Below are 14,346 nucleotides of genomic sequence, written 5' to 3' on the forward strand. Positions count from 1 at the left end.
ATATTGAAAGGAAAAATACAATTTGAGTGATAGGTAGGATTTCCATGAGGACATCCATTATACTTTTAGGATCAAACCACACAAAAGGTATACAGCTCCAACATTCCAAGAGACGTTCTGCAACTGGAAATTTTATCCATTTATTATGTTGCTAAATTCTAACTGAAAGTGAAATAATGAGAAAGGCTATATTCCATCTACATACTCCCAGACTTAGGGTTAAGGGAGATTTCCATCTCACAAGTGACTAGTGTTTCTTTAATGACAACCAACTAATAGCTAAACCCCATTCCTTCAAAGCTGATAGCACATGGGATATCACTGAGCTCAGATTTACATCTTGTTGAAAATTTGAGAGACAGTACGACTAAGCAAATGAATAACAGATCACCTTGGAGGAAGGGGTGTGTTAGAAAAGAACAGAGCTTTATCCAGTTCCCTCAGGGTAACCCAGTCTGACAAAGCTCTCCTTTCCCCGTGCTCTTACTCTTGGGGAATCATCACAGGTGGGCCCACAATCACTCTTTGTTTCATGACTCATCTCCCTCTAATTACACAGTAAGCTTAGGACAGGAATCACATCTTATGCTTCTTCATATCCCCCGTGGCATCCAGCATAATGCCTAGGACAGGAATGTTTAATACAAACCTCAATGAATAATTCAGCTACCATTTTTCCCTAAATGATGGAACTTCACAGCAACAAATTACAGTCTCAGAAAAAAAAAAACTCCTTCAAATAAGAATCTCAGTGCTTAGATGCCAACTGGGGCAGGTTCATCTTGTACATGCCTGACGTGCTACCATCCCAAAAAGGAGCATCATCGCTGGTATGAAATGAAAGCCACAGATTTCCCCCTCTGCTTGGGTGAGCAGCATCATATCAGAATTTCCTTGTTGCCCAGCAACAGCTGCTGCTGAGACCAGGGCTCTCTCCCTGGGTACCAGTGAGGGAATCACCCTGCAACTGGTGAGATTCAAGGAGCTTAAAGGAAAAAGGAGGGATCCACACTGTGCCCTAGGCTGACTTCCTGGTTCCAGTTCTCTTTCCAGGGATACGTGGGTTCACAAGGATTCTGAATGTCTGGAGAACCTGAGAACCTAACTGCTATTCAGAACAGTGTTTTGAAGGGGAAAATATATTCTGAGTTCTAAATAACAATGTCTAGATTTACTTCTGGAGCCTGACCCACATGTAAGATGGTGACCTCCTACATAGTAAAAATAGCAAAGTGTAACAGCTCTCATTCCTCTAGCACCTACTGAAAAACTCAAGTGCCACACCTATGGGATGACGATCTACCCAGACATCTCATTTTTGCCCTGGCTAAAAAGATGCCATGAGGTCAAGCTTATGGGAACTATCGGAGTCACATCCAGAAAGCAACATTTGTTATTTGAGAGCATCCTTTTGATAACCCAGACCCAAGCTGGGGCCCACACTGCTGATCATGTATTCCATGGGCACCAAGCTTACCAGGTCCTTGCATCCTCTACCCTTCTCCTCCTGCTTATACACATCCAAAGCCCAAGGCAAGCTTTCCATGTGGTCGTGGGCGTTACTGCCTGGCCACAAACTAGGACACTTTAGAGAAGATTCAGGCAAAACATGATGAAGCAGGAACATTAGTGAAACACAGCCAAATGGCCTAAAAGCATTTCTACCCAACTGCATCCAAATGGCCAAGAGTTCATGTCAGGGTATATACAAATAGGCCTAAAGTGTTTCAGTGACTTACTGACCCACACACTAAGTAGTTGACTCATAAGCCAGGGGTGGGAGGACACATTGCCTTGTATATCTGAAAACAAGACAGCAGAGAAAGTCAGGCGGAAAAGTTTGAAAAGCATCTGGCCCAGAGTCAGCATGCCCAAACCCGTGGAACACTAGCACCTACTCTAAAATGCCAAGGCTTCCAAAAGATGGGTTTACTTTTGTCCTGCATTTATTCTACTAAAGCCCAAAGGATGCGTGGCCCTTGGCAAATCCAAAACTCCTGCCATGATTGACAGACAACTCTCTAAGATGCAATTCCTGACAGCAACAGACATTAATAATCACAATCCATATCGGCCAGTTAAGAGGAAAAAATTGGATTTTCAAGCTCAGTTTCAAGAGAGCATAAAGTCACTCTGCACAGCTGTGATGCGGTCACATTAGGGGGATGCAATGTTTAAATGAAGGATTTGTGCAGAAGAGCTTCTACCTCCTCCAGACAAGTGACAGCAAGAATGCCCATGTGCTCTGAATAAGAAATACCATAGCTGGATGGCAATGTCCCTGGAGAGGCTACAAGCAGTAGCAAATGAACTTATGCAGCCCAGGGACACTAGGCGCCAGCTGATGAGTGACCTGCCACATTAGGCTGAGCTTTGTGTGCATGAATCAGCAAGGGCACTTATCTCCCACCACAAGGGGACAAGAAAATGTCAGGCACACAAACTTTTCAAAGGAAAGATAACTGGTAATTATCTCAAGGAGTAGCTAAGACAGGGGAAGACACAAAGAGGGTGGGTCCCTTTCATCCTACCCTTAAAAGCCCTGAAGGCAGGCATTATGCTCACATGTACACGTTCAGGGGTCAAGGTCTTTCCCAGGGTTAACACAGGACCAGAGTTTAATCCCAGGTATCTGGTCTGGCTAAAAAATCATGCATTTTCCCTTATGTTGTGCTCCTTTCCTTGGGAGGAAGCTGATTGCTTTGTGTCCCTAACCCTTCAACCAAAATTCGTGTGTGAACTGAAATTATGATAGACGTCAGTGCCTCTTTCCTAGCCCATGGACATCCACACGGGTCATTACCAAGGACAGAACAAACAATACATACTATACATCCTAACACAAAACTCATCCACTGGACAAGCAGCTAAAAACGATGGGGTTGAGGGAAAGGATTTCCAGGGTGAGTGTGTTCCTATTCCCAGGCTCACCATTCTGGGTCAGTTTGGTGGAGCACACCAGTGTGGAGATCTGGAAGGAATCTTTACTGATGGTGCAGCTCCCAAGACTCTGCATGCTCTTGCCTGTGGCTGAGTGACCCTTCTCCTCCAACTCTGCTTTCGTGGAAGGCAGACTCAGGTACGTCGCTGCGTCTTCCAGCTTCTTGGCTTCAGCCTGTGGGTTTGGTTAGGCAGGATGTCAAACAGCAACACGCCATTTTTTCTATGCATTGGTATCCTTAACCCTTTTCACCATCATGATATCTGTATTTTTTAATACTGGGTTGCATAACTTCCCTTATTTCTGTAGATTAATTCATGTCCACAACCGTTTTGTAAAGCACCACCGTCTCTCATTACAAACAGCAAAAGGGCTGGTCATCACAAATATTCAGGCACATAACGAAATGCAGGTAGATGTGTCAGCTCAGCTCAGGCTGCCCAAAGAGGACTGAAATGGCCCATGATAGCGTAGAGTGACGTGACATACCTTGTAGACGATAAGGTCATGCTCCCCATCGCGGAGAGTGGTCCCATCGTATCGCATCAGCTTCACAAATGCTAGTGCAAATATTTTCTCAGATTTATCCTTAGCTGCAATAAAAAACAATAATCATCTCTAACTATGGCTGTGACAAAATGATATTATAAAGTGCTACAAAGGGATACCTTTATGAAAACAATTACAAAATTGTACGGATGGATGTCAAGTTCAATCAAAAGATAGAAACGGACCCCATTCATTCACCCACAAGAAGACTCTGCCACAGAGGGATCAGTTGAGAAATCCCATCCCTTCTTCCCTTGGCTAGCTTCTGCTCTAGGGTGACAGGTGGCTTGTTTTGGGCCAATGGAGGCCAACATGGCCTCAATCCTTCCTCTGACCCAGGAGAGGTCCTCAGGTCACCCTCTGCAGCTAATATCCCAGGATCTCATCAGCATAACACTTTCTAGGCTCACCTGTCTCCAGAAACCCCCCCAGGCTGTGACCTTGGAGACTTCATTAATTATACAAATGCTGTTCCTGTGTTGGGTGATAGCATCTTGGCTTTAATGAGCACTTAAAACTAACAAGAAAAACAAGGATTTTGAAAATTAAAATGCTAGAGAAGACATCCTATGCTGCCCCAGCATAATTTGTTAATTATGGAAAGTGACCTTGTTAGAAAGATAGTGTGTGATTTTGACATAGTGCTGTGTGGAATCTAGAACTCGGTCCCCACCCTATTCCTCCGTGGCCCCTGAGAGTCAGCCCTCCACTTCTTGGCTAAGAACACACTTACGCCCAGAGTCTCCCCTTTCACCAAAGTCAGTCTGCACACCTCTGCTATCTAACATCAATGTCCTGGGCTGCCCTTCCCTAGTTGTTCCTTGTAAACTAACCTCTTGCCTCCCTGTTGTGTATACAAGAGGTGTTACACTTAGCCCAGGTAAAGGAAGTGACCTTGCCACTCCCTAGAAGAGAAATACAAGGCTGAGTCTGAACCAAAACTCTTCACTAACTATTCGAGTGATGCAACAGTACAAGTCCAAAAGGAAGAAAAGAAACCAAATGAGGAGTGAGGAGAAACCACCCGCCCCATAGAGCCAAGGGAGGGCAAGAAAAAAATGAAGCTCCCCTGAGACCTGCTGGCTAACACTGCCCAGCAACAGATTCAGGTGGAAATGAGCGAAGGAGTTGAGACCTCAGAGTGTGTGACAACCAAATCCTAGAGCATTCCAGAACAGGTAAAACCCTCTGAGCTTCTGCCAGAAAAACCATGGTCTTTTACTCACAGTCCTGTGACGATCTGTGGCGGAAGGTAAATCGAAGGTGACTCCGGTTAACATCCTCAATGGGGATAGCCACCTTGAAGAATGAAAAAGGGAAGTGTGAGCTCCTCTCCCAACATCTTCTAGCACAAACGGCTTTATTCAGCTGAGGTAACTGGGTCCAACTGCAAACATTTTAACACTGCAGTGGTGAAAATACCAAATATCTAAACCCTGATATAACTTTTTCAAAGGCAAAATGTCTTTTGAAAACTTAAAACAAGATAATATTGTAAAGGATGCCAAGCAAATTGGTGCCCACCTGGATTTTTTTTTTTTTTAAACTTTGAATCCTTACTGTAAAGATCCCATTTTTGAAAGTTACTGTCTTGGTTGTGAGCCCAACACGAAGATGTCTATATTCTTTCTGTGGCTACTGTAAGAAAGCTTTCTTGCTGACACATTACGATGAAAGGAAAAGACCTTATGCATGCTGCCTGTAAGCAAGGACTCCCTAACTCGCATATCTAACATCTGTGTTCCAGAGCTGACCCTTGGCCTGGTTTTCAAAGATGCAAGCACTTGGTGGTAGGGGGTGGTTACTACCATGGACTACTGTGGAGCTGTGAGTGTTACATGAGGAAAACACTCAGTGTGAATGACACAGGTACCAGATCACCAGCAATCACCTCCACAGACTGGCATCCTTGCTTCTTCCCATTTGGGGTCAAGGCAGCAGGCCACACATAAAACAGACCCAAGGAGAGAGAAAGACAACAGCAATCTTTAAAAGACTCCATCATTCTTCTTCCTGAAAGTCTTATTTTTACATCCAAAAAGAAGATGAGGGTAAAATATTCCAAGAAATGCCAGCATAGTTCCTTAGCAACCCTGAATGACTTTGTTGGAGACAACCTAGCTCACTTGAGGCATCAGCAAGAGACCCTGGGGGCTAGGTGGGAGGTATGGTTTCCATGGGATATGATGAACATTTCATCATCAACCCCTGGTGACAAAGTAACCATGGAAATACCTTAACAGTCTCAAACCAGCGTGGCTGCTTCACTTGGTAGTAAATCACAGATTTGTACTCTGAGATTGCCTCGTCACCAGCACCCGGGAAAATCACGTGCTTGAAAAGAATGCATAAAGAGTTCGCATAAGACTGCAGAAGATTCACCATGTCCCAGTATACACCCCTGCTACACTTGTCAGAAGGAGAAGAAACAATCCCAAGAGTGTCAATGAACCATCGCACATGGACGGTGTTCCCAGAAAAGGAGGGACAGGTCCACCTAATGTCAGCAACAAGCCTAGACCTTGGTCTCAGACACGATGATCCTAACAGTTTGAGAATGGGAATGACGCTTGTGCTCCACCCTTCCTCCTCTCACCCAGTCACTTTAACATTAGGATCTGCAGATTTAATTCATTCAGTAGGCCTAGAATAAAGGGCTGTCTACCAAACAGGGGTGGCAAACCTCCCTCCAATCCTTCTAGCTGAAGCCATACTGGTAAAGCCCTGGAGTTAAGGGCAGCACCTCATGCTTCAAGAGAGACAGATGGACACTGACACTAGACAAGGACATCCAGGAAAAAATGGTGCTGTACACCTGCTCTACACAGCTAAGTCCCAGGCCAGATCCCAGGCCACTGCTCTCCAGCCTGAGTCCGCAGAAGTACCTGCTGTGATCATCACAGGCCACAGAGCACCCTGCTGGCTGCCACAGCCACAGAAATATGGTCACCACTGGGGAAAGGGAGACACAAGGTCACAGCTCAGGCTGCAGTGGTCAGAGGCTCAGATTCCAACCCCAAGTCCACCTTTGAGTCTGACCTCAAAGTCTCCTTTCCCTCATCTCAAATGATTATAATAACGGTGTCTGTACTTCCGGAGTCACTGCTAGAACTTTGGGCCTTGGAATTATTATGCCAGAAAATGAGACTCCCTGATAAGGCTGGGCACAAAACATGGTCGAAATACACTGTGATTGCCTGGGACAGGCTGGTGGCCAGGACCCAGAGGACAGGAAGGCAACTGGAGAAAGGGAGGGCAGAGCCAATGCTTATCTAGGAAACAGAATGACACGGTCCATCGAAGGTACCTTGGGTTCTACAGCAGAACCAAGGGAGACACTTGCAAAGTAAAACTTGAACCCTCCCAGATTAGACTTGGCAACAAGAAATACCTCCAATCGTTTCCCATCTTCGTCATAGACAGACACTGTCACCTCGACGTTCTTTGCCGTTGTTTTGCTGCCTTTATCAAAATCTCCTTGCACTAATGTTACATAGATATCATTCCGAACATCACCTAGGGGGAAAAATAATACCTTTAATATCAGTCCATTATTCACAATGTAACCATGAATTTGCAAAACTAAGGCGCCACCTACGTCGGCAGAATGTTATAAATACCGTATTAGATAATTAGAAATACTGGCTATGAAACACTCTCAGCATTTAAAGGCATGACAAAAGGCAATTTGCATCATCATCCTACCACTTGCTGGAAAGAAGCAACATTTCAAAGGCTGGAATCATCCTTCTGGTTCCTCACCCAGGCAGAGGAGTCTCTTCTCTGTACCTCTGTGACTAGCCAGTGCCCACAGTGGGCACAGTGCTGCTGATGAGGCTAGAAGGCCCCAGCCCCTATCCACAGTGGGTGACCCACACTGCCGGGTGCAGTCACCTAAGTCCTCAGCAGCCAAGGAACATCACAAGTCAACTGGTACAAGCCAAGAAAAGAATAGGCAGCATCAGCCTCCTCTGCATTCTCCTACAGGCACAATTCCAGCAATTGAACTAAAAGCTGATTAAGAATTAGAACTACACACCTAGGAGCAGGGACAAAGGATAAGCCACAAGAGAAACTTTCTGCACAGCTCTTCAACTCTAGCAAACAGCTGTTAGGATCCCGAATGGGGACCACTGAGAGAAGATGGAGAGCAAAGCAGACCAGCACATTTTAAAATAAGATGGACCTTTAATTGTGGGGAAAAAAAATTAACAGCAAATGAACTCAACACTTCTTCCTACTGAGAACATAGGAGGCCCCTGGTAATGGTGCGTTTGGGAAAACTTCACAGGCTTCGTTAGCAACATGATTTAGAGGAAGCATCACTGCCTGGTGACTGCTCCTCTGCCTCCTGCCTGGCCCCCTTCCATGCCAGACCCGGATCTGCCTGGGAGATTAGCAACCGTCTGTCAGGACCAGCAAGGGGCCCACTCTGGCTAAAGGATAAGACTCCTTAAGGAAAACATGCCTTCTCTTGTTTGCTTGGTTTTTTCTTTGACTTTTTCTTAACTGTTCTAGTTTGGCTTTTAATGTATCCAACTATAAAATTAAGCTTTCATTTAAAAGTCATTATTATAATAGTCCCAGTGGGTTGCTCCCACAGTCACAGTGGCTGCTAGGGAAAGAAAGCTTGGCTGCAATCGCAGATACTGCCCACAAGAGAAACTAGGAAGAATGGAGCAAGGGACAGGGGGCAGGAGGCAAGACAACTTGTCCAAGCCCACCACCAATCAGCTGTGTGACCTAGGACACACACATCCCTTGACCCCCATGGCCACCCACCACTAACCAGCCTCATTGGTGAGGCTACATGATCTCTCAGCCTGAAAATTCTTACAAAGCACAAAAATCATGGTCCTATACTCAGGGGCTACAGCACCTTCCTAAAGACCTCATCAGCCAGAGATATAATAGGGGCTCAGGGCAATGAGGGGATTAAACCCCATGGCCTCACTCCCATGTTCACCTAGCAAATGGCTTTCTGGGTCTGTCCCAGAAGTAAGAGCACATTTACAGTACATAACCCCTACAGATGGATATCACAGAAGGCCTTTAGCAAATGCCTCCTCTGGTTACAGGGCTCTCATTCTGGGAGGAAGGAACTAGAAATGACTGAAGGTGGACACCAGCCACCTTTTCAGCTCAAAAGAAAACACAGCTTCCTCGCTTCCTCTACCTGGATCTTTCAGAAGGGCTCCAGAATGACAGTGGGTCATGAGAAGGTAGAAGAGCCAGCACAGGGGTGACATGACAAGCTCCTCCATTGTGCAAAGAAAATGCCTGTCTCCACAAGACAGACGGCAAAAGAGGCATTGCACAGGATCTGCTGGACTAATGCAGGAGCTCTGACTAAAAAGTGTTCCTCATGTTTCTTGTGCCCACAGCCTGGCCAGTGACTACTCACCTAACAGAGACTAGGGATGACTTGCTCCAGCTAGAATCCCTCTCTGGGAGACCCATTAGTACACTGAACGTTCCACAACACTGGTCAGCTGTATGGGTTCCCCAAGAACTATTCATGGTATAACTGAAGAGAGATCAATTGTAAGAGAAACGCACCAACGTGAACCGAAGTTTACTGGGTTTCCCTTTGAATATGAAAGCATCCTAAGGCACCCAGATAAATGTACAAGATCAAATTCAAGCACAAAGTCCAAGTGCAAACAACAAGTACACGAACTAGTCTACTTCCATTAACAAATCTGAGTTGATCTGATGATTAGAGACCCAACATACAGAAGCAATACATGCCCCACAGTGTCACAGTGGGCTAACTGTCATACTTTCCCTACAGAGGTGATCCTCAGTGTTATCCAGTCTAACAGATTTTAGATGGTTGTCATGTAGATTTACCTGACAAGGTATTCAATAACCCACAAGAGCCCTGAAAGTAAAGCACACACCCCATGGGTTACAAGAAAATAAGAACACCGATGACTTCCAGCACACACGGAATAGCCATTCTTTCTGCCAGTGTACAGCAAAGGACTACAAAAGGAGGCCACATGTGACTGTTGAACACATATCCACTATTCACTGACCATGCAACATGAGGCTCTGTTTTAATTTTGATAGGAATTAGTTCAACACCAATTTGCAGACTCCCAAAAACCTTACATGGATCAACTTAGATTATTAATGTAATCATTATTCACAAAACAAAAAGTAACACTTGGGTACAAAGGATAAATAACATGCTTTCAAGATCTGGCAATCAAAACAAATTGCTAACATGACTGTTATGTGGAAACTGGACAGTATCATTAAATGTAAGAGATGCATTTTAACAGAATACCAACACCAATGCATGCAGTTAAAACACATGCCTGGGCCAGTAAGATAACAGACACTCGCTGACCAAGTGTGTCTATGCACTGTCATAGTCCTAACCCTGCCATTGTCCCATGGTGGCTTCATGCTGATCAGATAGGCGACTCCCTATCTGATCCTCCTTCCTTCTTTTGATCAGATTACTCAGACATTTGTTGGGTGTTCATGCATCCCACACATGACCCTTGCTACTATGGGGTAAGCAAATCCTACAGGGGTCCAAGTGACCAATGTGCATCCCCACCAGTCTGGTTGCAGTCCCCCACCACCAGGTTAATCCTTAATCATCCTGGGGCTTAAACGTCACCAGCCTCCCACTCCGTGCTCTGTCCTTGCCAGTTCTTGCACACATTGTTCTTTGTGGCTGGCTATATCTACATTGTGCTCAGAAGTTCTGAACAAGTCAATCCTTACCAGGCATGATAATTTCCGGAAACCCTGTTTTTCGAGCCACAGCTGTGGTCCTGTCCACCAAATGAGGAAACTCTTTTCGAATCTGATGGATATCTCCAGGAAGTAATTTCAGTGTTACCCACAAACCTGGAAAAACAAAAGATGCCTAAGTCACCTTTTATCTTAGACATTTTTAGAAGTTTTCACAAAAGCAATTTCTGTGAGTGAGCAACTTTTAATTCACAGTTCAACATGTTAGAAGAAACACAGAGTCAGATGTCCAGGCAAAAGGTGATTGGCAAAGGGGTGCAAGCTGCATCCAGTAAGCCAGGATACAGATCTTCTCTAGGAGTAAAGAAAGGACAGGTGAATCCACACAAACAGCAGATGCACCTAGGACCAATGGCCCTTTTGAACTGATATACATTCAGGATAACTCAGAAGGTGGCATTTATATGGGAGTGAACTGAAAAGGCTGTCGTTTTCCAGCCTCCTGGGAGGATAACATCAGGGAGAACTCAGACAATGAATGTACAGCTTTGAGAATCCAGGAAACTCTCATGCTGCCCGTGTGAGCAGTGAGGTTGTGGGGTGCGAGTGGCCAGCCCCATACAACCTGGGACAGTACACCTCACAGAGCCAGTCCTCTGTGACACTTTCACAACACAAGAGGAGCTAATGCTCCGCTGCCATCCAGTTCTCCCCTCCCCACGAGGAAAAGGCAGACTTCCCAGCCCACTAAACCCAGATGCAAAGTACTTCCTGGAACAAGCTTGGTGACCTGTGGGGCCTGAGTCTCCCGCCATGGAGCTGATGGATTGCTGAATGGATCACTGTCCCTGAGCACCACTTACACGCAGGCAGCAGAATGAGAGGGGAAAGCAGACACATGCAACACATCAAAGGCAGGAGACAAAGCAGGCCCCTGGCTCCACCAGGTGTTTGCAAGGACAGCACCTATCCTCATGTGGGAAGGGAGCATCACTGTCAGCTACCACATGGGGCACTCCATCCCTGAAGCCATAGGACCTGGCCTGCTGCTCCCCAGCCACTCAGCTCTGTGAGGAGCCTTGTATCCATCAGTGTGTTGGCCTCTGCCTACGTCTGTGTGTCTGTGTGTCTCTGCATGTGTGTCTTTAGGTATGAACATATGTGCATCTGTATGTCCAGCTGCATCTCTGTGTGTGTATTTTGCATCTGTGTATAGATGTGTTTGTGTCTCTGCGCAAATATGTGCAGCTGTTCCCTCTCTGGACACATCCAAAGAGCTGGAGCCAGTCATCCATCAATGCCTATCTCAGGATCCTGCATTCAGTAGAAGAAAAATGAAAAAAATCACAGGCCTTGTCCATAAGCAAGTTGCATTCTATGTAGCACTGGAAGATGTTCCACTGGTACACACAAAGAGTGCCACTTTCAGCTAGCTCTGCTTGCTTCACCTCCTACCCCTTGTCCTACCCTTTAACAGCTGCCCTGGAGACATCCTTTCCACTCACAAAGATGGACATCACTTGTGGTTGAGAAAGCCAAAAGTCACTGACAACATTTTGTCCTTTGTTAGCCAGTGACTCCCCATGTCCTGCTATCTAGTGAATCTTCTACTTATTCACAAGTATGTAATGAGCATCTACTATGTGCTAGACACTCCCTGGCACACAGGAACTATTGCCCTGCCAGTGACTGAAGTTTACTGCAAGGGTCACCACTAACTCCAGGGCTCCTCGGAGACACATAGTGCACGTAGGAGGAGATGAACTGGGCAAAGCACATCCCTGACCCATATTCCAGGGGTTGCAGTGGCTCCTCCAAGGAAGAAAAATTGGGGCTGAGATCTGCAAACAGAGAAGGAATTGCAGGCCTCTGCCCAGCCCATCGGACTGCATCAGGAAGGCCGGCCTTAAGTCCATCTGAGGGACATTGGGGAGGCCCAGAGGAGTTTCTCTGAAGTGAGTCCAGGGTGTGACTGATGATACCCTGGTGGCTGTATGGGAATGGGTAGGTGAGAGTTAATAGGAAAGTACCCAGCAGGAAGATCCCTGCAGGAGCCCAGGGGAACGCTGGTGGGACTTGAACTCAACTATGGGGAGTGCAGGTAAAGAGACCAGTGTGGAGGTCAAAATGGCAGAATTGTAGTAACTGGAGTGGGAAAAAGGGCAGCTCTCCGAGAGTGTCTGCTTCAGGCATGGCCACTTCTGGAGCAGGAAAGCCTGCTCCTGGGGAAGTTCTTAAGGCGATCAAGAGCAGGGCGATGAAGAAGAGTGTGCTGAAGTATGTGTGGGGGATCAGGCCCATTCAGAGCTCACACTGGAAGAACCCAGAGAGAACAGGAAACACTAGGAATACCAAAGTGCTAAACCCACCCATTGGAAGGGAGTGTGTGAGGAACTGAGCAGCCAGGACACCTCTGAGGACCTCAGCAAGAACCATCCTAATAGAAGGTGGAGAAGAAAGACACAGCTGAGAGCAGAACAAAGAGGAAAGGAGGACTCCAGAGAGCTGAAATGAGAAGATGGCACATAGTCAGCATGCAGAGACACACAGTGTTTGGGGCAGGATTACTTTGGGGTGTTTCCTTTCCTTTCCTTTTTTTTTTTTCCCTTTCCTTTCTTTCCAAGATACAGAATCTCCAGTATGAAGGAGAGAAGCATATTCAACAAAGTCCCTTAAGATTATCAGGGGATGGCACCAGACAGGGGTACATTTTCCATGCTCAGGATGGACCAAGGTACTGACAAAGAAAAGTGAATAAGAACCTACATTTTCTCACCATGCCATATGGCCCAGACACTGGGGCCCCTTTACCTAGTTTATACAAAGTACCCCAATCTAGCAGCAGCTCTGAACCTGCCGAAGAGGAAAGCAAACAGACCCTTGATGGACTGAGCACTTCTCACTCAACCCTGGCTCTGTCATGCAGTGAGCAAACAAAATTTAACAGCATTAACATCAGAAGAATTCTTGCCCTGTAGACACATTTCCTTCCTTAGAAATACCACCTTGTTCAAATATCTGTTTTCACAACCTGGAATATTAGTGACACGATTCAATTCCTTACAATGCAATTTAAATAAGGAGATTAAATTTTCGTGATTACAATGAGTTTAAAACACTTTCCTCACAGGGGAAAATGAAGCCAATTTTCACCAAAGTAGAAGTGTGTTTCCAGTTGACATCTGCTTAACCAGAAGAACTAAAAACAGAAAGATTGGGCATTCATGATGTCACCATAATGGAAGCAGCTATCCGTGGGGCTGAGGATTCACTGTTCCCATAAACACCCAGCACCTCTGGCTCAAGGATCAGAATAATTTGAGCTAAATATAAAATGTAGCTCGATGGTGGAGTGCTTTCCTAGCTTTTCCATGAGGTCCTGGATTCAACACCCAGCACCAAAAATACATATGTAAAGACTTTGACTTATGACAAGGAAATTTGTTGGAAGAAACCTAGTATAGGCCAAGGTCAGGGGTGAGCTCATACAAAACAGAGGAACACATGGAGGGGTGCAGTGTTTCCTCTCTCTCCCCCATCCTGGGTTCCTGGACTATGTCTCAATGGAAGAGCGGGAGTCAGTGTGAGCCTGGCCACTGCTGACGAAAAAGCAGAGTCCCCAGACAAAGCCCAAAAAAGCCCCACAGCAATTCTGTCTCAAACTCCCTGGATAAATCTCCCTCAACTTTCCCTGGAATGACCTGGATTTCGCTTCAGAGTGAGCCCTGGAGAAAGGTCCAAGGCCAAGTAGAAAGGTCTAGTGATGTTTGTGGTCCCCTTGATAATACTATCACTCTTCCTAGCTCTCAGTTCTCACTGTGACCTGAAACCACCCTCACCCCATCCCAGTACCTCACGGCACGAAGCCAGGCATCAGTGCCATCATTTTCTAGCTCACAGATTTTTGGCTCTGACATTCCTGAGCCTGGCAGAGGCAGGCTTCCGGGCCTCTTTTTGAGTAGTTTCCTGCTGGCCTGACACAATTCCCACTTCTCCTTGTGACTCTGCAAACAAATGCTCAACCGGACTCAAAAAAGCTGCAAAAGAAATTGGAAATCCAAGGGGGCCCTGCTCCAGGGCTGAAGGATCAGCCAGAGCCTGAAGCAACTGGCTCCCAGCCTGGGGGTGGTTCTAGTCTAAAC

At 46.1% G+C, this 14,346-nt stretch overlaps 1 protein-coding gene across 2 annotated transcripts in view; it reads right to left on the reverse strand.

The window, feature by feature from the left end:
• The window catches only part of Dock1 (dedicator of cytokinesis 1), a 477,546-nt gene that overhangs the window by 378,006 nt on the left and 85,194 nt on the right, over positions 1-14,346 (reverse strand). For both annotated transcript variants that reach the window (XM_074078054.1, XM_020167338.2), the window contains exons 13-18: positions 10,235-10,360; positions 6,882-7,006; positions 5,726-5,824; positions 4,717-4,789; positions 3,431-3,534; positions 2,932-3,115 (exon numbers count right to left, since the gene is read on the reverse strand). In XM_074078054.1, the coding sequence (XP_073934155.1) occupies positions 2,932-3,115; positions 3,431-3,534; positions 4,717-4,789; positions 5,726-5,824; positions 6,882-7,006; positions 10,235-10,360 (711 nt within the window). The remainder of the gene's footprint in view (positions 1-2,931; positions 3,116-3,430; positions 3,535-4,716; positions 4,790-5,725; positions 5,825-6,881; positions 7,007-10,234; positions 10,361-14,346) is intronic.

The sequence above is a fragment of the Castor canadensis genome, chromosome 7 (genome assembly GCF_047511655.1).
Source record: "Castor canadensis chromosome 7, mCasCan1.hap1v2, whole genome shotgun sequence".
Classification (NCBI taxonomy): Eukaryota; Metazoa; Chordata; class Mammalia; order Rodentia; family Castoridae; genus Castor; species Castor canadensis.